The sequence below is a fragment of the Anas acuta genome, chromosome 13 (genome assembly GCF_963932015.1).
Source record: "Anas acuta chromosome 13, bAnaAcu1.1, whole genome shotgun sequence".
Lineage (NCBI taxonomy): Eukaryota > Metazoa > Chordata > Aves > Anseriformes > Anatidae > Anas > Anas acuta.
Window position 1 is genome coordinate 20,837,747 of NC_088991.1, and position 20,579 is coordinate 20,858,325.

General features: G+C 62.5%; 2 protein-coding genes across 10 annotated transcripts in view; one reads left to right on the forward strand and one right to left on the reverse strand.

The window, feature by feature from the left end:
- Nucleotides 1–4,051: 4,051 nt before the first annotated feature.
- Nucleotides 4,052–16,533, forward strand: LOC137863511 (relaxin receptor 1-like). Of its 4 annotated transcripts, none has more exons than XM_068696683.1 (18): nucleotides 4,052–4,409; nucleotides 7,265–7,408; nucleotides 7,818–7,907; nucleotides 7,998–8,103; nucleotides 8,492–8,542; nucleotides 8,875–8,946; nucleotides 9,338–9,409; nucleotides 10,025–10,096; nucleotides 11,331–11,405; nucleotides 11,550–11,621; nucleotides 12,362–12,433; nucleotides 12,579–12,650; nucleotides 12,862–12,933; nucleotides 13,022–13,093; nucleotides 14,139–14,371; nucleotides 14,650–15,060; nucleotides 15,265–15,480; nucleotides 15,756–16,533. In XM_068696683.1, the coding sequence occupies exons 1-18, from the start codon at nucleotides 4,361–4,363 to the stop codon at nucleotides 15,935–15,937; spliced, it is 2,133 nt and encodes a 710-aa protein (XP_068552784.1). In that variant the 5' UTR covers nucleotides 4,052–4,360; the 3' UTR covers nucleotides 15,938–16,533. The 4 variants fall into 4 exon arrangements, with proteins under 4 accessions (XP_068552784.1, XP_068552785.1, XP_068552782.1 ...); XM_068696684.1 differs by having other exon boundaries at nucleotides 4,053–4,409; nucleotides 8,492–8,563; nucleotides 15,344–15,480; XM_068696681.1 differs by having other exon boundaries at nucleotides 4,056–4,409; nucleotides 8,492–8,563.
- STARD8 (StAR related lipid transfer domain containing 8) overlaps nucleotides 16,299–20,579 on the reverse strand; it is a 60,269-nt gene continuing 55,988 nt past the window's right edge. For all 6 annotated transcript variants that reach the window (XM_068696674.1, XM_068696675.1, XM_068696680.1 and 3 more), the window contains 8 exons: nucleotides 20,284–20,443; nucleotides 19,886–20,084; nucleotides 19,579–19,789; nucleotides 19,353–19,467; nucleotides 18,908–19,123; nucleotides 18,502–18,719; nucleotides 18,244–18,420; nucleotides 16,299–18,010 (listed from right to left, as the gene is read on the reverse strand). In XM_068696674.1, coding sequence (XP_068552775.1) covers nucleotides 17,893–18,010; nucleotides 18,244–18,420; nucleotides 18,502–18,719; nucleotides 18,908–19,123; nucleotides 19,353–19,467; nucleotides 19,579–19,789; nucleotides 19,886–20,084; nucleotides 20,284–20,443 — 1,414 coding nt within the window. In that variant the 3' untranslated portion in view covers nucleotides 16,299–17,892. The remainder of the gene's footprint in view (nucleotides 18,011–18,243; nucleotides 18,421–18,501; nucleotides 18,720–18,907; nucleotides 19,124–19,352; nucleotides 19,468–19,578; nucleotides 19,790–19,885; nucleotides 20,085–20,283; nucleotides 20,444–20,579) is intronic.

Here is a 20,579-nt window from a genome sequence, read left to right on the forward strand (position 1 = left end):
CTGATCCTGCCGGGCTTTGCTCCATCCCAACTCAGCTCCCCCTCTGCAGCCCACGCCTCTCCCTGGCTGCTGAAGGGTCCCCATGGGGGTGGGAGCGAGGTGCCGGGGGGCACCCACATTTACCTCTGCACTAATTTAATTCAGAACTCCCCCGTTACACCAGCAAGGACGAGGCTGCAGAAGGTGAGCAGGAATCAGCCTTCTGGGGGGGTCTGGCACTGCTGAAAGAGCTGTGGGGCTGCAGGATGGGGTGCTCTTTTCTCCCAAAAAGCCATGGGTTTGCTCACATGAGCTCCAGGGGATGCAGAGGGGATGCAGAACACCGGGGATGGTTCAGAGGGGCTGAATCCAGCTCGGAAAATTCAGAACTCGGCCTGGGAAGACCCGCAGCTCAGGCACAGAGCTGCTCTAGCACCAGGATGGGACCCACACTGGCAGGGGACCAGCCGAGCCCCTGCACTCAGCCCCTGCTCTCCTTCCATGGCCAGGGACACTTCCAAGAACCCCTGATTTATGGACTTTCTGCCTGGAGAGGGGAACTTGCCTCCACGCCAGGGGGATGACTGTGGGGCTGAGGGAGAGGGGTTTTTTTGGGATCCTGAGCACGGCCACACGTCAGGGGGTGCAGAAGGGCAGGCAGGCAGTGCAGGGCGTGCAGCACAGCCCCTGCCAGCCCCAGCACCCTGCTGCCCGTGCTTCTGGCAGCTGGAAACCATCAGCGAGTGGTGGGAAGGTGGAGAAACCAGCGCAGTCGGTGGGATGAGAGCAGAAGCTGCAGGGCTGGCTTTCTGCTCACCCGCCCTTGCCTTTAAACCACGCCGCACAAAAGGACAGAGAAAGGAGGACAAAAGCTGGGAGTGGGAAACCTGTCAATGAGAGCTTAGCCAGCAGTTAAATTATAAGGAGTGAAAACGGCCCTCAGGAAAAGCAGCAGCTGTTTCCCCGCGCCCCTGGAACATCCCCGCCTCGCAGTGCGGGCAGCAGGGACCTGGGACGTGTCTGTGTGAGAGCCTCAGCGCCTGCAAGCTGTGCTGCGAGTCCCCTTTATTACGTACCATAAAACCCTATTCCAAGAACAATGCCCCGTAGCAGCGCAGATATAAATAATGATCACTGCAACACACTCACGCCTCGTCCGCAGCCTCTGCCTGGATGCTCGTGGCCGCCCCGCAGGCGAAGCCAGCACAACCCCAGGGCGATGCTGCAGCTCCTGTCCTGCTGCCAGCCCTGGGGGGCTCCTGGGACCCTGCAAGGCACCGGGGGAGAAGGGCTGAAAGAGGACAAGGCGCTGGGGTTGCCTTCAGCTGCCTGATGCCTTTCCCCTGCCCCGGGAGCCTGCCCCATGTGCCAGGCCAGGAGCAGCTGGCATGCCCCGCTCCCACCCAGCCCCTCTCAGCTCCTCCTGCCCGGGGACTCAAAGCCGGGGTGCTGCTGGGCTCCGGATGTCACCTTCAAATGAAGTGGGTGAAATCTGGGAGCCAAAGCCCCCAGCTGCGTCCCTTCAAAATCATAGGGCCCCTGGGGGCTGTGGGAGTCCAGAGCAAGCCACGGGATGGGATGCTCCTCCTGGTCCTTGGCCGCCCCGGCCCCACCTTTGACTCGCATTGCCATGATCCCCGTCTTGGCAGCGTTTGGGGCGGTGACTCAGTTACCCAGCAATTTCAAACACAGGAACATCTGCTCCGGCACAGGATAATTAATGACTTTCTGGTTCATCCGCCGAGCAGAAAGGCTCGGGCTCGCATCTCCAGCGTACTTAAAGCACTTCCCCATAGCAGCGTTTGGCTTCCCCTCATCGCTGCGCTCACAGGGGCGGCAGCACAGCGAGAGCTGGGGGCTGCTGCTGGCTCCGGTCCTGCCGGCACCCCAGGGCAGAGCTGCATCTGTGCATGATCTGTGCTGTGTGAAGGGACAGTGCCTCGCCTCGTTCCCCACAGCGTCCCCAAACCTCCCCCTTACAGCAAAGTTAAGGCAGAGCCTGGGTTTGCCAAAACTGTGCAGAAACACCCACGGACGTCAGCCCAGCCAGCCCCACGGTCTCAGCTCTGTGCCTCACTACTTCTGTTCACAAGGCATGGCTGCAAGATGCACTCAGGTGTGCTTGGAGGGCAGAAGGAATGAAAATATGTCATATTTGCCCCAAAGCAGGCACTCTGTGCGCAGAGGTGCCCGGGTGGGAGCGCAGCAGCAGGGGGGTGCCCCCTTTAAACGGAGAGCTCCATCGGGGCTGGGTGGCACACACCAGCAGCCCTTCCTGATCCCCAGCTACACACACCCCATCCTTCTGGGCTTCCCTCTGCACACCCGGGCCCAGCACCCTGTCAGTGCCCACCCTGCTGGGTACCGGGTGCTGCTCAGCCGAGGTTTATCTCCAGTGGGGATCCGGAGCCAGAGCCATGCAGCGAGGGGGAGCCGAGGGACGTGGCCCGGGGAGCTGCCTCAGCAGAAAACAGAGTGGAAGGGAAGATCTGGCTGGGTTTGCTCCGAAGTAACATTATCCAGGCAGGGACAAGAGAACTGACAGGACGAGCTCCTTGCGTGGCCGGGCTGTAAATCTGTGCCGTGCGATTGCACAAGCGCTCTCTGGGCCAGGCGGGTCCCCGTGCCGTAACGCATCGCCGGGCTCTGCAGCCGGAGATTTAAGGCATGTGCCGGAGCCTCCAGTGCCCATCCATCACTCCACGGTCACTTGGAGGCACGTCCCCGAGAGCTGGACAAAGATTGCTGCCAAAGGGTGGGAGGCGAAATTTGTTGGCCCATGAGCAGCGCTCGGGCTAAGAAATGCGGACTCGGTGGGAGGTTGCTGGCAGCCTGGAGGTCCACGGGTGGAGCAGACTGGGGTTGTTTGCCATCGGTTTTGTGGATGAGGCCTCTCCTGTGTTTGCCCAGCCCCTCCAGCTGCTCTCTCGGGGTTTCTGTTTGAGGCTCGGGAATTCCTCGCTTTGGGACTGCCTCCCATGCGGCCGGGGCAGCCTTTGCCACAGCCACAGCCAAGAGCAAGCACGGGGGAATTTTGTCAGGCCCCCAAATGTGCTTTTGTTTGCAGGCTTTGATTTTTCCCCTGGCTGCCGGTGTGCTGGTTTTGCGATCACCACCATCTGGCAGCCAGCAGCAATGCCCCCATTTGGACACCAGGGCAGAAAGTGCCCCAGCACCAGCCCCCTCCCAGCCTTGGGGCCGAACTCAACGTGTCCCTTCTGAGCTGGTCCTGGTGGGGGGGCCCTGCGGGTCCCCCGGGGCCCTGGGACCTTCCTGCTCCTCAGTGCACCAGTGAGTCCCACACGGATGGCATGAGGATGAGGTGGGGGAGCAGGTCCCATGTCCTGACTGAAAATTCACTTTCCAGCAGCAGGGGTTAATTTTTACAGATTTTTCCGGACCCATAGCAAGCATTTGGAAGTGCTGGGGCAAGGAGGCTGGAAGGAGAGCTGTATTCCCAGTGCAGATGGTTTGGGGAACTTAGCACGGAGATCAAAGCCGTGCTGGGAGTCTGCTCTCTAATCGGGACCACCTCGCTTCCCCCTCCCGCTGCCCCGGCTGTGAAATCCCGATTACGCACCCCTCTCCCCAGAGGTCTCACTGAACTCGGGCAAAGCTGCTTCGTCTGTGGGGCTCTCCTGTGGCTACCACTGCTGCTCCCTGGGCTCCCAGCCCCCCAAGATGGGCTGAGGAAGGGGCCGCAGGGACCCCGATGCGGTGCCAGGCGGGGTCCCTGGACGCCCTCCCCAACTCCCAGGCAGTGCCGGGGGCACGGGGCTGTCCTGCCCCCACCAGAGCACTCATCCTGTGCCAGGCAGTGCTGGGCACCAGCACGGGCTGCAAACCCAGCAGGGAACCCTCCTGGGGAGGGAGCAACCCCTCAGCCCCCTCAGCCCCCTCCTCTGTCCCCGGGCTGCCTTGGGGTGCGCTCCCCGTGTTGGGTGCCCCAGGCGGGGGCACAGCTCGGCTCCAGGCTGCCCCAGGGCTGGGGAGTGCAGGCCGAGGGCTGCCCCCCCCCGGCAGGGACCGTGTCCATTCCTCTCGCTGCTTCCCTCCTCGTGCACATCCTCTCACTGCCTTCTGTTGGCCAGAGAACGGCGTCAGGCTGCAAGGAGCTGCAGATGCACTCGGGCTGCTCCTGCATCCTGCATCCTGCACCCTGCGCCCTGCACCCTGCAGGCAGCCTCCCGGGCCGCAGGGGTCAGCACGGCTCCTTCCTTGCTGGCAGTGAGGACGTGCAGCATCCCCAGTGCCAGCACCCAGGAGCCGTGGGTGCTGCTGTGCGCTCACAGGAGCACATCGAGGATCGCAGCGTCCCCGTCCCCGTCCCCTCGCCTCCTCCGAGCTCAACCTGCCGCCCGCAGCACCGGGACAAGCTGGGATGAAGCTGCTCCTGCTCGTCCTGCCACCACTCTTCTGGGCTGCTACGAGTAAGTGGGTGTCCCTGCAGGGCAGGCAGAGCTGGGGGGGTGGCAGGCTGCCTGGCTGAGCTCCTGGCCAGGGGTCCACGGGGGATTTTGTGCTGGGGTTTGATAGAGGTCCTGGCACACGGCGCAGTGATGCTCGCTGCCCCCAAACACAGTGCTGCTGGAGAAAACTTTGCTGCTGCCCCCGAGCCCAGAGATAATCCCAGGTCCTGGCTCTGCCTTTTAGCCAGGGGCAGGGGAAGGCAGCACAGGAGCAGACGCAGCACCAGGGCTGTGGTCTGAAAGGGGAGGGGGGGGGGCAAACCAGATGAAAATTGAACACTTTGTGCTGGAAGTTGGGGGGTGTACGACGAAAAACCGGGAGTTCTGAGGTGCTGCTGTTTGAGTCCGATTTGCTGTGCTTTGCTTTCGCCAGTGTCCATGCAAAGCGCTCCTCCCCTGCTGGCCCCGGGGGGGGCTAAGCCCCCTCCCCAGGCAGGCAGGTGGTTACTGCCAGCACCCCGAGGTGCTTCCCTTTGGGTGCACACAGCTGGGGGTGCTCCTGTGGGGCATGGGGAGGGGGCTGCAGCCCTGGGCAGACCCCACGGCACAGGCAGAGCTGGGGCACCAACAGGGAACAGGACGGGGAGGGGGGGGGGTGGGGGTGCTGCTCTGAGCCGGGTCTGAGGGGAGCTGGTCTCCGGTGGGAAGCCTCCAGCAGACCCGACCTCGCTGCTCTCATTTTGTGCCACCCTCACACTCGCTCTGAAGCCCAGCAAAAGCTGCCAGGAGGTCCCCACGATGCGGCTGCAGGCTTAGGACAGGGCTTTGGGGTCTGCGGGGGGGGGAATGAGCCTGGGGCCAGGTTGGGGCTGGGGCCAGGTCCCCCGGCAGCAGCGCTCCCGGCTCCTCGGCTCCGCGTTTCTTTCGGTCACGGCTGTTTTACGGGCGGTGCGTGGGCTTCGTTTACAGTCCTGGGTGGCCCTCACGAAAGCTCAGCAGATGCCAGACCCAATCCCAGCTAAATTTGGCCACTTCCTCTCGCTGCTGGCTGCTTCCCAGCCGGGCAGAGCCGGGCAGGCGGGGGGCACGGCTGTGCCGCGGGGGCCGCTCTGTCCCGCGGGGTGCGCTCCGCTGTCCTCAGCCTCCTGCCTTACCTGGGGCACCCACTTCTCCTCGGGTTTCTATTTATATATCTATTTATTTCACCTTCCTCCCCACCCCACACCGTTTTCCCTCCGGCTGCCCCCAGCCCTGGGGGGGCTGATGCAGAACCAGGCGCTGGGGCCGGGGTCTTGGCTGGGACCCCACGACTTGGGCCCGTTCCCGAAGAAATCGCATCTGCCTCTGCTTATGTATATAAATATATATAGGTATAAACTCTCCCCGCTCGGTATTTACATAGCTCCACACGCAGGCTCTCTGCATCGGGGACCTTGAGGCCCTGGAAAGGTTCCCGTTACCTTCTGCGGGTCCCACATAAATTCAGAGCGAGAGAACAGCCAGAGAGCTGCGTGATGGAGCAGCGAGCAGCAGAGGACCTCCCTGCATGTCCAGAAATGCAACCAAGGCAGGAAACATCCATCAGGAGGGGCTTGAGCCCAGGGCTCAGCAGGCAGATGGGTTTCCATCTGCAGAGCCTGGACAGGATGAGGGAGATGCTTTCCCCGTGGGGCTGCAGCAGAGCAAGGGTCAGGGGTCCTGCACCGTCCCTCTCCCTCCTGCTCTGCGTATCCTTCCTCTTTCATCACCCCAAATCCTCTGCTAAGGAGAGAAGTTTTCCTTACAAGCTTGTGAGGAAGCATTAGGACAGTTAGTGAGGAGGAGCAATGCTGCTTTCCACCATGATCCCAGCTCGTGTGTGCTGTGCTATCAGCAGGAGAGACGGGCTTGCTCCCAGCCACAGGAACAGAGGATCAGCATAAACGAATTTCCAGGGACACCGTTTTTGCAATGTTTCATACAAGATGCCTGTGTTAAAGTTTCGGGCAGACGGTGAGCCCATCTGACAGTGGTTATGCGTGGCACTGCTCGGCAGTAGGACCGTGGGTTGAGATGTGCCTAACGCAGAAATACAGCCACAAACATTCAGAAAAACCTAAAATTACTGCCCCGTTTGCAGAACGACTAGTCAAAGGGGGCACTTCCAAGCGGCAGTCTCCAGTGTACTGCACAAAAGAGGAAAAAAATAAAGAGAGAGAGAGAGAGAGAGAATGAAGGAATTTTGGCAAAAGATGCTGAGATTTAGAAAATGCTGCGTGAGTTTACACAGCCAGAGACTGCTCTGCCTGTTAGGGATGCCTGGTGGCAATCCCAGCAGAGGCAGAGGCAGAGGCATGGCACCGCTGTGCTCAGCCCCAAACCCACCCGTGTGACCCAGACGGGCACGTGGGGGCGAGATGCTCTGAGTCACAGCCACCTCCACGTCACACCGCAGTGCTGCCGAGGGGACGGCTAATGAGGTGTGTGCGCGAGGGAGGAACGTGCTGGTAATTCAGCACGCCCCATTAGCCGCTGACGGGCTGGCGGTTGAAGAAAACCCTGGGTGACAAGCCGGGCCCCGCCGCGCAGCCCTGCGCCCTCCCGGGGCTGGCTGCTGCCACTTCCCCAAACCTGATCAAAGCGGGGTGTGGAAGCGTTTAGCTGGATCTGAGGCATGCCTCTGCCACGGGTAACAGCGGGGTATTAATGGACAGGGCCCTGGAGCTGGGGATCGGGGTGGCTCTGACAAAAAGGGTCCGGCAGAAGGGGAGCCCGAGCTGCCGGGACAGCCTCACACACTGCGTGGGACAGCACGGGCACAAAGCGGGATGCGACCCGGGAGCTCAGGTGCTGCCCGAGGGGAGCCGAGCACCGAGCACCTCCCTTTCCTTTGGCAGAGCCTCTTGTGACTCACCCCAGGGACAGGTCCCCGTGTCCCCTGGGGCAGTTTCCCTGCGGCAACCTCTCCGTGTGCCTGCCCCAGGCCCTGCACTGCAACGGGGTGGAGGACTGCGACAACGGAGCCGACGAGGAGAACTGCGGTAATTGGCGAGCCCCTAGGAAGGGGGGGGTCCTTGGTGGGAATAACCCCCTGGACCTGGGGATGCCAGGATCCAGGACCCCGAGGGCATTAGGGCAGAGCTGGGTCCATCCCTGGGAGCAGTGGCAGCGGGGGGAGCCCTGGACCTGCTTCTTTATCCAGCCTCATCCCGGTTCTGGCACACGTAACACACCCGGGCACTGTGGCCACGCGTGCCCCGTGCAGGAGATCATCTGGGTCCTGGTTTCATCCATCCCCGCACCCCGTCCCGATGTTGCCAGGGTTTTGCCCTGCCCAGATGTCAGTCCAGGCACAAGGAAGGATGCTCAGGCTGGGCATCCCGAGCTGCCAGGTGGAGGGGACGGTGCCGGGCCCCTTCCCCATGCCCTAACGGCGCTCCCCACCCGCAGTGGACAACAGCGGCTGGCTCTGGGTCCTGGGCGACAAGCTGGCCACGCACAGCAGCGGCACGGCGGTGGAAGACGAGGCAGCCCCCTGCTGTAAGCCTCCTGTTTGGGCTCCGGGCACCACCCCCCCCAAGCTGTGTGTCCCCTTTGCCCCCTCAGCACACCCCCTCTGCTTGCCCGCAGCGCTGGAGCTGTTCCCGGCGCGGTGCCGGTGCTGGGGCCAGGCAGTGGACTGCACCGCGCAGGACCTCAGCGATGTGCCCTGGGTCTCCCCCAACGTGACGAGGCTGTGAGTAACGGTGGGATGTGCTCTTCCCCTTCCCCCCCTGACAACCCGTGGCCCCCCCGGGCTGTCGGCCTCCTGTCACAGGGTTTTGGCTGCTCCGCGCAGGGCCAGAGGTTGGCGAGCCCCAGCTGCTCGTCACATGCACAAAGTGAGGGCTGGGAGGGGAAGGAGAGCCTGAGAAAACTCATCCGTGGCAAATAGTGCTTGCAGATTGGGAGAGCAATTAGCAGGGCTGTGTTAACGAACAGCAGCTGCCTTGCATCCCGTTTGTATTGCACAGGAGAAGGGGGGGCCTCGGCTGCCCCATCCTCCTGTCATAAAGGTTCTCTGGCCTCAGAATCTGTTTTCTTTATTTATTTTCCTCCTTCCCCCTTCCTGTTTTCCTGTTCAGGGACCTGAAGACAAATAAAATCCGCTCTCTGTTGGACAGTCAGTTCGCCAGGTACAGGAGGCTGAGGAAGCTGTGAGTATCGGCCCCCTGCGCCCTGCTGCACCAAATGGGGCGAGCAGCGGGTGGGCAGCACAGGGAACAGGAGCGTGCACGTGTCAGGGAGGCTTTGCTCGGGCTGTGCTATGGCCCTGCATTAGCCCAGGCACTCCTCAGCCTTTCCTCACCTCCACTGCTTGGTCTCTGCTTGAGGCTGCCCAGCCCCAGAGCTGGAGGAACAACGGTGCCATCGGTCCCCCTGCGCGAGTCCTGCGATGCTTCTCCATGCTGAGACCCCGAGAAAGCGTTTCTTTCCCACTCTGTTTTTCTGTTCCATTTTTTAATAGATTTCTGCAAAACAACAAGATCCGCATGATCTCACCCAAAGCGTTTGCTGGACTTTCTCAGCTCAAAATGCTGTAAGTAAGAGCTGCTGCGTTACGAGGCCCTGGGGAGGGAGCGGTGGGACGGAGGCCGCCCTGCGCTCCTCTTGGCACGCCAGGCTCGCAGCGCAGCCGCCCCCGGGCCTCTTGGGCTCCTTGCTCCTGCAAGAATCCGAACCAAGCCTGCTTTAAACTGGAGTAGGTGGGTGGACGTGGGGCAGGGCAGAGGCACCGGCACATCCCACGCATCAGTCCCTTCCCCACCCCAAATTTGCCTGCCTGATCCAGGGCCCTGCATTGGAAATGCGAAGGGAGAGGAGCCGTGGGTGCTGGCAGCGGGGGGCACGCAGGCTCCTTGGGAGCTTTAGCAGAAGCTGGGTGACCTGGCAGCGGTACCGGATCATTTCCCTTCTCTGCTCATTCCCAGGTTCCTCAGCCACAACAAGATCTCCCAGCTGAAGCCCCGAATTTTCAAGGACCTGCGGCACCTCGAGTGGCTGTGAGTGCCCCCTGGGTCTGCCCCCAGTGCGTGATCCCCGTGCACCGTGACACCAATTCCTCGGGGAGGGGGGGTTAATGAGGCCGGGGCTCGTCCACGATCTCATTACGGGTGTCAGATGGAGGCTGCTCTACAAGGTGATTCCCCTCCTGAGCGTGCAGGGACGGCCCAGCCAGGGCAGGTCTGCTCCCCGTCAGGTTTCCCCTTATTTGCCATGGGACCAGCGCAGTTATTCCTTAAATCAAAGCGGGAGAACAGAATGATGAACGACTCACGGAGGGTGGTCCGTGGCGCAAACAAGCCAAAGGGCTTTTGAGAAGCCAAGCACGGCCCTGAATTCCCCGGGTGGCTTTTAATTTATCGTTATTTCACAGCAGAGGAGAGAAAAATCCAACAGGCCCTGCCTGTGAAGGAATCCAGGCTCTGCAGCTGGAGCCGATGCAGGATTCACGGGGAGCCCCCACCCAGGGGTGGCACCTGGGGGACCTGCAGGGCAGGAGGGGCAGAGGCAGCTCCCCGGGCACGGTGCTCGGCGTGCTCCTGGTGCCAGCAGCCTCCCGCTGCCTTCCTCGCCAGCAGCCGGTGCCCATCTCACTCCTCCTCCTCCTCCCGCAGGATGCTGGACAACAACAGGATCGCCAGGATCGCCCCCGCTGCCTTTGCCGGGCTGAGGTCCCTGTACTTTCTGTAAGTCCTCCTGCCCCCTTCTCCGGGCTCTGCTTCTGAGCCCTTTCCCTGGGGCTAAGCTGAGGGTACTGTGGTTTCCTCGCCCCTGTGCGAGCTGTTTGGGCACCAGGCTGGGATCGGGGCTGTCCGTAAGGTCTGGCCGCTTCCAGGAGGGAAGCAGGGGATAACTGACTGCCTTTGGCCACCGTAAGACAAATTTTGCAATCACTCCAGTGTGATTTTAATGCCTTCCCCACCTCCACAGTGCGGATCAGAAACTCTGGCAGCAGCTTGGAGTCAGAGTAAGGGGAGAAGCCTTGGCTGTGAGACTGGAAAAAACCCGTGTGTGAGCGCACACACACACACACACACAGACACACACACACACACTCACATCTGCCCATGCTCTGAGCTGCATTCCCTGAGCTTGCACCTGCAAGGGAAGCGCTGCAGCTGCTGGGGGCTCCATCACTGCTGGTGCTGGTTGCAAAAACCCCAAAATTGGGTGCAGGGTACTGAAACAATTCGTAGGGCTGGGGCTGGGGAGCCACCGGGGCCAGCGGGGGCCCTGGTTGGGGATTTGGGGCCGTGAAGGAGCTGGTGCAGGGACCCCGGTGCTGTGGTGCTCGGGGTGGCACCCAGTATCTGTCCCCAGAGCGAGCCGTGGGGCAGTGCCCCCACCCCGGGCCGCGTTCCCACGTCGCGGGCAGGGGAGCTGCTCTGCTCGGTGACGTAGCTTGTTTATCCTGCTGCTTTTTTTAACAAATCGAGCTAATAAACTGCAGTCACACGAAGTGCACCAAGGAACGCTGTGCACGCAGGCGTGTGCAAAAGTTGCTGAGAAAAAATGCCAGAGGGGATTCGTGCTGTAAATCTGCCCTCGCTGCCTGTCGCTCCCGGGTCACTGTGGTTCCACGCACCTTTCTCCATGGGCAATGCCCCTCAGCTCCCTGGCAGGGCTGTCCCACAGCCACTAAGCACAACCCATATCGGTACCACCACATCCCAAAGGTGGCAAGTGAAGCTCTGTGCCTTGGTTAAGGTGCATGCACCAGCCCTTTGCACTGGGCAGTGGTGGCAAAACCACTGCTGGCACCACAACCGGGATGCAGGGAGCTGGTGCCACCAGCCCTGAGCTCACCCCGGGCACTGCTGTGAGCAGCAGCCCTGCAGGGAGGCTGGGAACCAGCAGAAAGCGCTCGGGTGCATCCTGTGCAGCGCTGTGACCCCGTTTGTCTCTGTCCCCTCCCTGCAGGTACATGCTGAACAACTCCCTGGCTAAGATACCCAACACCTCCCTGTGTGCGGAGATGCCGAAGCTGAGCTGGCTGTGAGTACCTGGCCTTGGGCAGCTGGGTCTGGGGCAGGCGCTGCTCCCCGGGGTGGATGGAGGGGGCTGGGGGCTCCCAGTGGGGATGGGGATGGGGACGGGGATGGGGACGGGGAGGCAGCCACACAACCGCCTTTCCTGCAGGGATCTGGAGGGGAACAGGATCCAGGCGGTGCGTGGGGCCGTGTTCCAGGAGTGCCGTGAGCTCACCGTGCTGTGAGTACCCCAGGGACACCCCTGGGTGGGCTGGGGGCAGGGGGGGCTCTGCTCGGACCCCTTATCCCTCTGCTCTGGGCTAGGCGAGGGGCTGTGTTTCACGTGAACAGTTTTGCTCCATATTTGTGTTGCTGTCGGCTTCATGAACTTGATACCAGCTCTGTAAGGACCTGATGGGGCACCTCGGGGCCGTGTCCTGCAGCTCTGGGTCCGGAGGGGGGGTTTCCCCGCCAGCAGCAGCCTGGGGCTGCCGGAACCAAGCGGGGTCAGAGGCAGGGCGCAGCACGGAAAAAGCTTCCCATGGTGCGCAAGCAACGAGGCTCACGGCCAGCCCAAAGCCTTCTGCTGGCATCCAGATCCCCTAAAAATATCTCTGAGGAGTGCCATAAACTTTGTGAGCTGGCTCTGTGTGTCAAACCCCGAGCGGCTCTGCTTGCTGCCCCCCTGCCCAGGGCCTGTGCTGCTGCTGGGCTGTGCTGTGCTGTGCTGCGGGCCCTCACGCAGCCTTCCTGGGGCTGCCAGAGGAAAAGAATTCACCCTGGTGATGCCCAGGCCTCTCCCGGGGTGTCCCCGTGTGTGATGGCTGTATGTCTCCCAGGGGGATATATACGGCTGGGCTCGGTGGGGCCGGGGGCACCCCAGGGATGTGCCCCGAGCAGAGCACCCTGAGTGCCAGGTGATGCTGCAGATGGTGCGCGAGGCTCCGCTGCATCCACGCTCTCCTCCTCCTCCTTGCTCAGGGTCCTGCGCAGGAACAGGATCAGGTGGATCCAAGGGGGGACGTTTTCCAGGCTGAACAGGCTGGTGGAGCTGTAAGTGTCCCCCCCGTTGTGTTCCCTGTGTGGGGGCTGTGTGCCCCCTGCCCACCCTGTGCGGCTCGGTGGCGCTGGCAAGGTGGGCGCAGAGCCTGCGGGCAGGTGGCCTCGTGAATTCTCAAACACTGCCCTGCTCTGCCAGAGACCTGTCCTGCAATGGGCTAGACGAGCTCCCAGCATCGCTGTTCAATGGCCTGGCCGACCTGCAGCAGCTGTGAGTACCGGGGTGCCCTGCCACCATGGGGAGGGGGCAGCCAGCACCCGGCCCCCACGAGGCGCTGCGCAATTCTGCTCCGGGGCTGTGCGCCCTTCCTGGGGGTGGGGGGTGCTGGGGAGAAGCCAGAAAAGCCTCCCCTCTGTCCTCACTTTCAGCTCCTCTGATAGCTTCCAGGTGGGAAAACCAGCACCGCTTTCCTTCCTTTCAGGAATATTTCCTACAACCCCTTGAAGGAGATTTTCCCTGGGCAGTTTGAGAGCCTGCCCCAGCTGCAGTCCCTGTGAGTCCCACGGCATCCCCAGCCCCACAGCAGCACCGAGGCCATCCCAGCAGCTCCCAGCCTCCCCTGCCCTGCTTTTGCCTTGCAGGAGCCTGGAGGGGCTGGAGATCCCCAACATCCACAACCTGACCTTCCACAGGCTGGCCAACCTCTCGCACATGTGAGTGGGGGGGCTGACACCAGCTCGCTCCTGGCACCGAGCAGGCGGCGCCGGCCCCCGCGCACGCCGTGCCTGCAGCTCCCCGTGCAGGACCCCCTGCCGGGGCAGCGGGGGCATTTATCCCCCACCAAGCTGCAGATTACCCCCCCCCAGTGCATGCCACACAGGGATCGATGCACACTTCTGAGCGTGCATTGCACAGGTGGCACGGGAGGGGTGGGCTGTGTGGGGCAAGGTGTGCACAGCGCCGTGTGCCCAAGTGTCCCCTCCGAGGTGCCTGGGCCCAAGGTAACGGCCCAAGGACAGCAGAGATGGGCAGGCACCAGGCAGGCACCACGCGTGGTGGAAGCAGAGCCGAGGAGCCAGCTGGGACTGCTGGGGCTCTGCTTTGGAAGGACAGGAAAAAAAAATCATTAATTATCTCCAGATGCACATTTTAGAGTACCTGTAATGAAAGACAACCGTACCTCTTCCTTTCTGTAATTGGTCTGTTTGGACTGTAAATACGGTACATTTTCTACCTGACTTGCTAATAAGCAATCATTTTCTCCCCTTTTATCTATAATTAAGCAGAAACGAGCCTTGCATTGCAGTTTTGTAGTCATTTCCTAATGCAGTTTTACTAAGCTTGTAAGGGATTGCTTTTATAAGGCTTGAGAAGATTAATCTGAAATAATATGCAGGGGGAAAATCTGAATCCCTGCTAATGGAAGCTGAGAGACCTGAACAAGGGAATGATTTTTAAATGTTTGTGAGCGGCAGGGCTGGAGGAAAACACTCCTCTCTATTAGCTGACGGTGACAGGTACAAGCGTGGCTGCGCGGTGCTCGATCCAGGGAAGCATTGGGGTGCCTCCTGCCTGTTCTGCAAAGGATTGGGGCTGTTGCTCAGTGACAGCTCCGAGGCTCGTGGCTAGTGACGGGAGGGTCCGGCTGGCCCTGCGCCACACAGACAGGGATGAGCACTGGGGGTGCTGGAGGAGGTGGCTGTGGCAGCAGGAGGGCCGTGCAGGCTGGCCGGGTGGCAGCCAGCCCCTTCCTCCCAGCAGCTACTTCAAGAAGTTCCAGTACTGCAGCTCTGCGCCCCACGTGCGCAGCTGCAAGCCCAACACGGACGGCATCTCCTCCTTCGAGCACCTCCTGGCCAACATCATCCTGCGCGTCTTCGTCTGGGTCATCGCCTGCGTCACCTGCCTGGGCAACCTCCTCGTCATCTGCATGCGCTCCCTCGTGGCCGCGGAGAACAGCCAGCACGCCATGGCCATCAAATCCCTGTGCTGTGAGCTGGGAGCGGTGGGGAGGGCACGGGGGGGCTCTCCAGCTCACACCTCCCCAAACCAGCATGGCCAGGGCCCGTTGCTGCCCGCCTTTCTTTTTATGCCTTTGCCAGGTGTGCTCCTGGCACGTCTCGGCTCCTGCCCGTGCTTATAAGCACCGCGGCGCTGTGGGGCAGCTCTTCTAACACGTGCCCACAGCAGCTCTGCGGTGGCTTCGTGGCCCTGCAGGGCGCTGAGTGCCCGCTGCAGCTGCCCCCTCACCCTGCCTTGCCTCCCCCAGGTGCAGACGGGCTGATGGGCATCTACCTCTTCGTCATCGGCGCCTTCGACCTCAAGTACTCGGGCGAGTACAACAAGCACGCGCAGGGCTGGATGGGCAGCCTGCAGTGCCAGCTGCTGGGCAGCCTGGCCATGCTGTCCTCCGAGGTGTCCGTCCTGCTGCTGACCTACATGACCCTGGAGAAGTACTTCTCCATCGTCTTCCCCTTCAGGCACCACCGGGTGGGCAGGAGGCAGACCATCTCGGTGCTGGCCGCCATCTGGCTCCTGGGCTTCTCGCTCAGCCTCGTCCCCCTGTGGTGCAAGGAGTCCTTCGGCAACTACTACGGCCGGAACGGGGTTTGCTTCCCGCTGCAGTCCGACCTGGGCGAGCGGCCCAGCGCCAGGGGCTACTCCACCACCATCTACCTGGGTGAGGCCCTCGGGATGGGGACGGGGACGGGGATGGAGAGGGGCAGGACGGGGTCCCAGTGGCAGGGGGTGGCTCAGTGCGCCCGGGTTTGGGGCGAGCCTTGGCTGTGGAGCTGCCTCTGCCCCCTCTAGTGGGGAGTGGGACAGGTCCTGCTGCACCACGAGCCCAGCCGAGGTGCTCGGAGGGAAACCTCTTCCTCTCCAGGCTTGAACCTCGCAGCCTTCGTCACCATCGTCTTCGCTTACACCGGCATGTTCTACTCCATCCGCGTCACCGCCTCCAGGACGGCCCCGCGGAGCGTCTGCTCCCGGGAAGTCGCCATCGCGAAGCGCTTCTTCTTCATCGTCATCACTGACGCGCTCTGCTGGATACCCATCTTCCTCCTCAAGCTGCTCTCCCTGCTGCAGGTGGAAATACCAGGTGAAGGACCCAGGCCCACCGCTGTCAGCCCAGAGCCCCCGGGTGGGGGCCCCTCGGTGTGGGTGCTGCCAAGGGTGGGTGTCTGAGTGCAGGGGGTGAGCATCACCCATCCCAAAGTGGACCCTGGCCCCCTGAAGCTCCCCAGAGAGCAGCAGTTGTGACCCCCCCGCATGGCCATGAGCTTGGAATGGGATTGCCCCCGTCTGTGGCATGGGTGGGTTCCCCCAGACAGGGCCCTGGCCACCTAACGCCGTGTCCTCGTTGGTGGCACGCAGGCACCGTCACCTCCTGGGTGGTCATCTTCATCCTGCCCATCAACAGCGCCCTCAACCCCATCCTCTACACCATCACCACCGCCCCCTTCCAGGAGCAGCTGAAGGGCTGCCTGCGGGCCAGGCAGCCGGAGCAGTCCCAGAGGAGCTCCGTGCTGGCAGTGCCACCCACCAGCACCGCCTGACGCTGCCCGGTGGCACGAGGATGCCCCAGGAGATCTCCACATCTCCCCTGTCAGATCTTCCCCTGCAGCGGGCAGTGGCTGTGCCACGAAGGGCACGAGCACCTCCAGTTCAGCTGCTTGCTGCCACCGTGGTGCTCGTGTGGGTCTGGGGGCTCGGGGGGCAGCAAGCCCCCCATGGGGGGCTCGGCTCCTGCCACCCAATTCACGGCTGCTCTCGGGTGACTTCTTTGGCCTCGTTCTGCCAAAATGTTGGACGTGGGACCTGATGGCTCCAGCCACCGGGTAAAAGCAGTGCCCAGCCCCACGAGGTCCCGGGGCTGGGGAATCGGCCAGCAGCACCCCCCCAGCACCAGCCAGCAGCTATCGTTAGTACTTTATTAATTACACGGACGGGAAGAGCAGCCCCCATCCAAGTCAAACAACCTGTTGCATATGATACAAAACGAGGAGCAGTCCCTTAAATACAAAACACGGCTTTGAAGTGAACATCGCCTGGCGCCGAGCTCTACCGCCAGAGTTATATATTAATATTCCAACTGTACAAGTATTTATAGGTAGAAAAAAAAGAAATTTTAAAAAAATATTAGGAGAAAAATCACTCCCTCAAAAGAGTTAGTTATATTTTTATATATATATAAAATATATATATAAAAACAAGAATAGAGTGGGTTGTTTTTTTCACCACGAGACAGACAGGATTTGTTATGGCAAAACTGGCATGGGGAATTGTTCCCGCACGTGGGTCGTGTTGCCTTCCAGTTGGAACGACGTCGAGTAACTTGGGTCCCTGCCGAAACGGAGAAACCAGGTCAGGTCCGAGTGCTGGCAGCGACGTCGGACGGCTCCTCGGGAGGAGGAAAGGAAGGGACGAGGTGGGAGCTGGGGGAGTGCTGGGCACAGAGGCAGGGGCAGCTCCGTGCCCTGTGGTTGCCCAAACCCAGGGTGAGTCTCAGCCCCACCAGGGCCGGGCACAGCCCTTGTCCCCGCGGTGCCTCCTCAGCGTGCTCCCCACGTCACCAGCTTCTCGGTGGCTGCTCTGGGTTCCCAGCCCTGTCCTGCCCCCTCCAGCTGCCCGGTACAACAGGTTGGAGGGATGGGACTTGGCTTAGAACCGCGTCCATCCAGCCCCCAGTGCACAGGGGGGCTTCCAGCTGAGCAAGGCAGCTAACAAGGCACCGGACTAGAACTAGAGAGCTTTCTCCTTCACCTCCTGTGAAATTGGGCACCAGAGGTGACAGCAAGGGCTTCCTTCTGCCCCTCGGCGCTGGCCGTCCCTACCTGGCTCTGTAATATCTCCACACCGTTCCCTCCCATCACAGCATCCTTCAGCACAGCCCCAGCCTGCTCCCCTGCCTGACCCCTGCCGGGTGCCAACCCACGCACGCCCACCCCTCACTTCCCAACACAGCGCCGTGACCTACGGCCGTGGCCCTGTCCTCCCCCCTCACGTCTCCCCCTCCTGCTCCTGCTTCGCCCCACACCTCCAGCACCATGCCCGGCCTGGGGGAGCCGAGCCCCACGGGGCTCACGGGGGGACCCAGCTCACCCTGGGCCGGCTGCCTTCCTCCTGGGGGTCACCCCGAGCCCCCTCTCCTTCCCGTGGCTGAGCAGCACCTTGCTCACCCATCCCACCCACAGCCCCCCTGTGGTGCAGGGCTTCGCCTCTCCGCGCTGGGGAAGGGGCAGCAGTGGGGATGGTGGGGGCAGCTGCCCCTGCCCCTGAAGGGGTGGTGGCAGAGCCCCACGGCAGGAGGAGAGAAGGCTCCCTGCACGGCTGCAGCAGCCCATGGCTCTCCAGAGGGGGGCCCCAGCCCAGGTTAAAAGGAAGCTTATAAATATGTGCCTGGGGGTGCCCCCGCGCAGCTGGATGCCAGCTCCGCGCCCCCCTGCGCCTGCCCCAGCCCAGCTGACTGGCGAGTCCGCGGTCCGACGGGACACAGCAGCTTCCCAGCTCCTCAGATCTTGGTCTCGGGGCCGTTTGGGCTCAGTGCTGGGAAGGAATCTCGGATCCTCGCCAGCTCCATGGCGCAGAGGTGCCCGAAGACCTTGTTGTACCACTCCGGAGACCGGCCCCTGGAAGGGAGCAAGGCAGAGCGAGGGCTGAGCAAGCAGGGCAGCCCCCGGCCCGCACCAGCAAGCAGCACCTCCCTTCTTGCTCAGCACAGCTCCAGCTGCTGTGGGCTAGGAGATGACCAACAAGCACTCCCCAGCAGCAGAAGGCATGCGTGTATGCGTGTCCCCCCCCGCCCTGCAGTGCACAGCACAAGGCAGGAGCGGCTCGCCGAGGCAGCGGGGGTGTCCCCTACCTGAGGTCAGCCCTGCAGATGTGCGTCACCTTGGAGCGCCCCATGCCGCTGGGCTCCATGAGGTACTGGGACGTCAGCACCACGGCTTTGACGCCGCCTTCCACTTGCAGCTTGTCGTGGTCCACCGAGATGGAGATGAGCAGGCAGGCTCCCCGCGGCAGGTCCGTGCGCCAGCGCCTGCCGACACAGCGCCCGCTCAGCCGGGGGGAGCCCGGGGACGGAGCAAAGCCCCGGGGCTCGGGTGCCCCCTGCCCTCACCTGAGCACCACGCAGTCCCTGCGCGGGTGGGGGGCCATGCTGTCCGTCACGTAGTGATAAACCTCCATGTCCTTGTCCAGGGCCTCCACCACTTTGCTCTGCAGCAGGTCCTCGTCCCACAGGTGCCGCTCCCGGAGCACCCGGTGCAGCACCAGCGAGGGAGGCGCCTCGACCTCCGTGGAGACCTTCCACAGGCGCAGAGGGTGCCCGTCCCCAACCTGCCAGGGCCGAGCAGAAGGGTCAGACGGCTGTCCTGGGAGCCCCAAGAGGCTTTACCAAGGGGTCTTACCACCGTGGAGCAGCACCATCACAGCCGCTGGCTAGGGGGAGCACGGGATGGGGTGGGAGGGGGTGGCAGAGCTCCTCTGGCTGGTGGAGAGGACGCCCCGTGTGCGGTGGCACTCACCTTTTTGCAGGAGAGCTCCGTGTTCAGGGGTCCTGGGGTGCTCAGCCACCCCTTGAATTTCTCCAAGGACTCTTTGAGCAGGTTCTGGACGCTCTGCTCGAAGTAGGAGTGTAAATCCTTGCTTTCCCCCTGACACACAAAGTCAGCCAGGGGATGGGGGTAAGCATCTGCTGCCATATAGGAGCTGCTCAGCTGGAGCAGAATGTCGTGGGAGACCTGAAAGCAAGAGCACACAGGTCTTCAGAGTCCCGGCAGCAACTTGTTGAACAAAGGAGGGGGGAAGGATGGACACAGCCTCCTTGGGCTTACATCCTGCAGCCTGTCAGCCGTCCAGCCATGAGCAGGGCTTCACTGGCCCCTCACTACCCCTGGGGCTGCCTGAACAGTGGCACTGCCCTGCTGGAGGCTGAGTGCCCTCCATGAAACCCCCAGGGCAGCCACCCACCTGGAAGAGCTTCTTGCAGTCGGTGATCATATGGGACAGCCCCTGCGTCGCAGCCATGTTCTCGTTCAGGTCCTTCTGGTCGGGTTTCCCCATGGTGCCCCTCCTGTGCATGGCCCTGCAGGACGGCACGAGGCGCTGGGAGCGGTGCCCTCACCCGGGGCGCCCACCCCCAGCCCCAACCCCAACCCCACGCCGCACAGCAGGGCATGAGGAGCGGCGCCCTCACCTCGGCGAGGTGCTCTCCTTCTTGGACACGTTGAGGTGGAAGAGGGAGGGCGCCAGGCACACGGCCAGGTTGCCGGCGGTCATCTGGTTCTCCTCGGCCGAGGCGATGTCGCTGAGGAAGTAGAGCAGGGTCTGCAGCACCTCGCGGTTCTCGTCCGGCATCAGGATGATGGCAGCCTGCACCGCCTGCAGCCGCTGCTCCTTCGGCACGACTGGGGCAACGCCTGCCGTCAGCGCCTGTCCCTTGGGGCCACCCCGGCCCCGCGCCGCCAGCCCCGAGCCCAGGCCCCCGCCCGCGCCCCCCTTACACTGGTAGATCTGCAGGAAGGTGTCGGTCAGCTTGCTGGTGAAGATGGGCTCCGGCAGGTCCCGGAAATATTGCTTCAGCAGGTCGGCCACGTCGTACGCAGACTGCCCCTTGTAGTTGACGTTGTCGGGGCTGGTTTCGTTCATGTGCCGCAGCGCCTGGATCCGGGACTTCACCCCCGATTTACGGAAAATGCCGACCTGGGGGGAACAGGGAGCCACGCTGGGACGCGAGGCAGGGCTGGCCCTGCCCCTGCCTGGCCGTGCCAGATAAAAGCCCGGCTGCGGGACAGCCAAGGACACATGGAGAGATGCAAAATTCCCACAGACAACCTATGCCACAGCACTACGAAAACTACAAAAACTGCAGCCCAGCAGCACCCCGGGGCAGTGGCATTACCTGGTCCAGGCACTGGCTGCGGAGGTAGCGCATCGCCTGCTGGATGCTCTGCGGCAGCGGCTGCCCCGTCCTCTGCACGTTGATGATGGGCGGCACCCCGAACACCGCCTTGTCCCTGTAGTCGGGGGCTTTGCTCCGCTTCATGAACTTGGGCACAGTCCTGCGGGGTGGGACAGACAGACGGTCAGGGCGGTGACCTGCTGCCTCGGCGGCGCGGGGGGACAGCGGGACACCGGGTGCGACGCACCCACTGCCGCGGGGATGCCTCTGCTGTGCTCTGAGTACAGGCGAGGAAG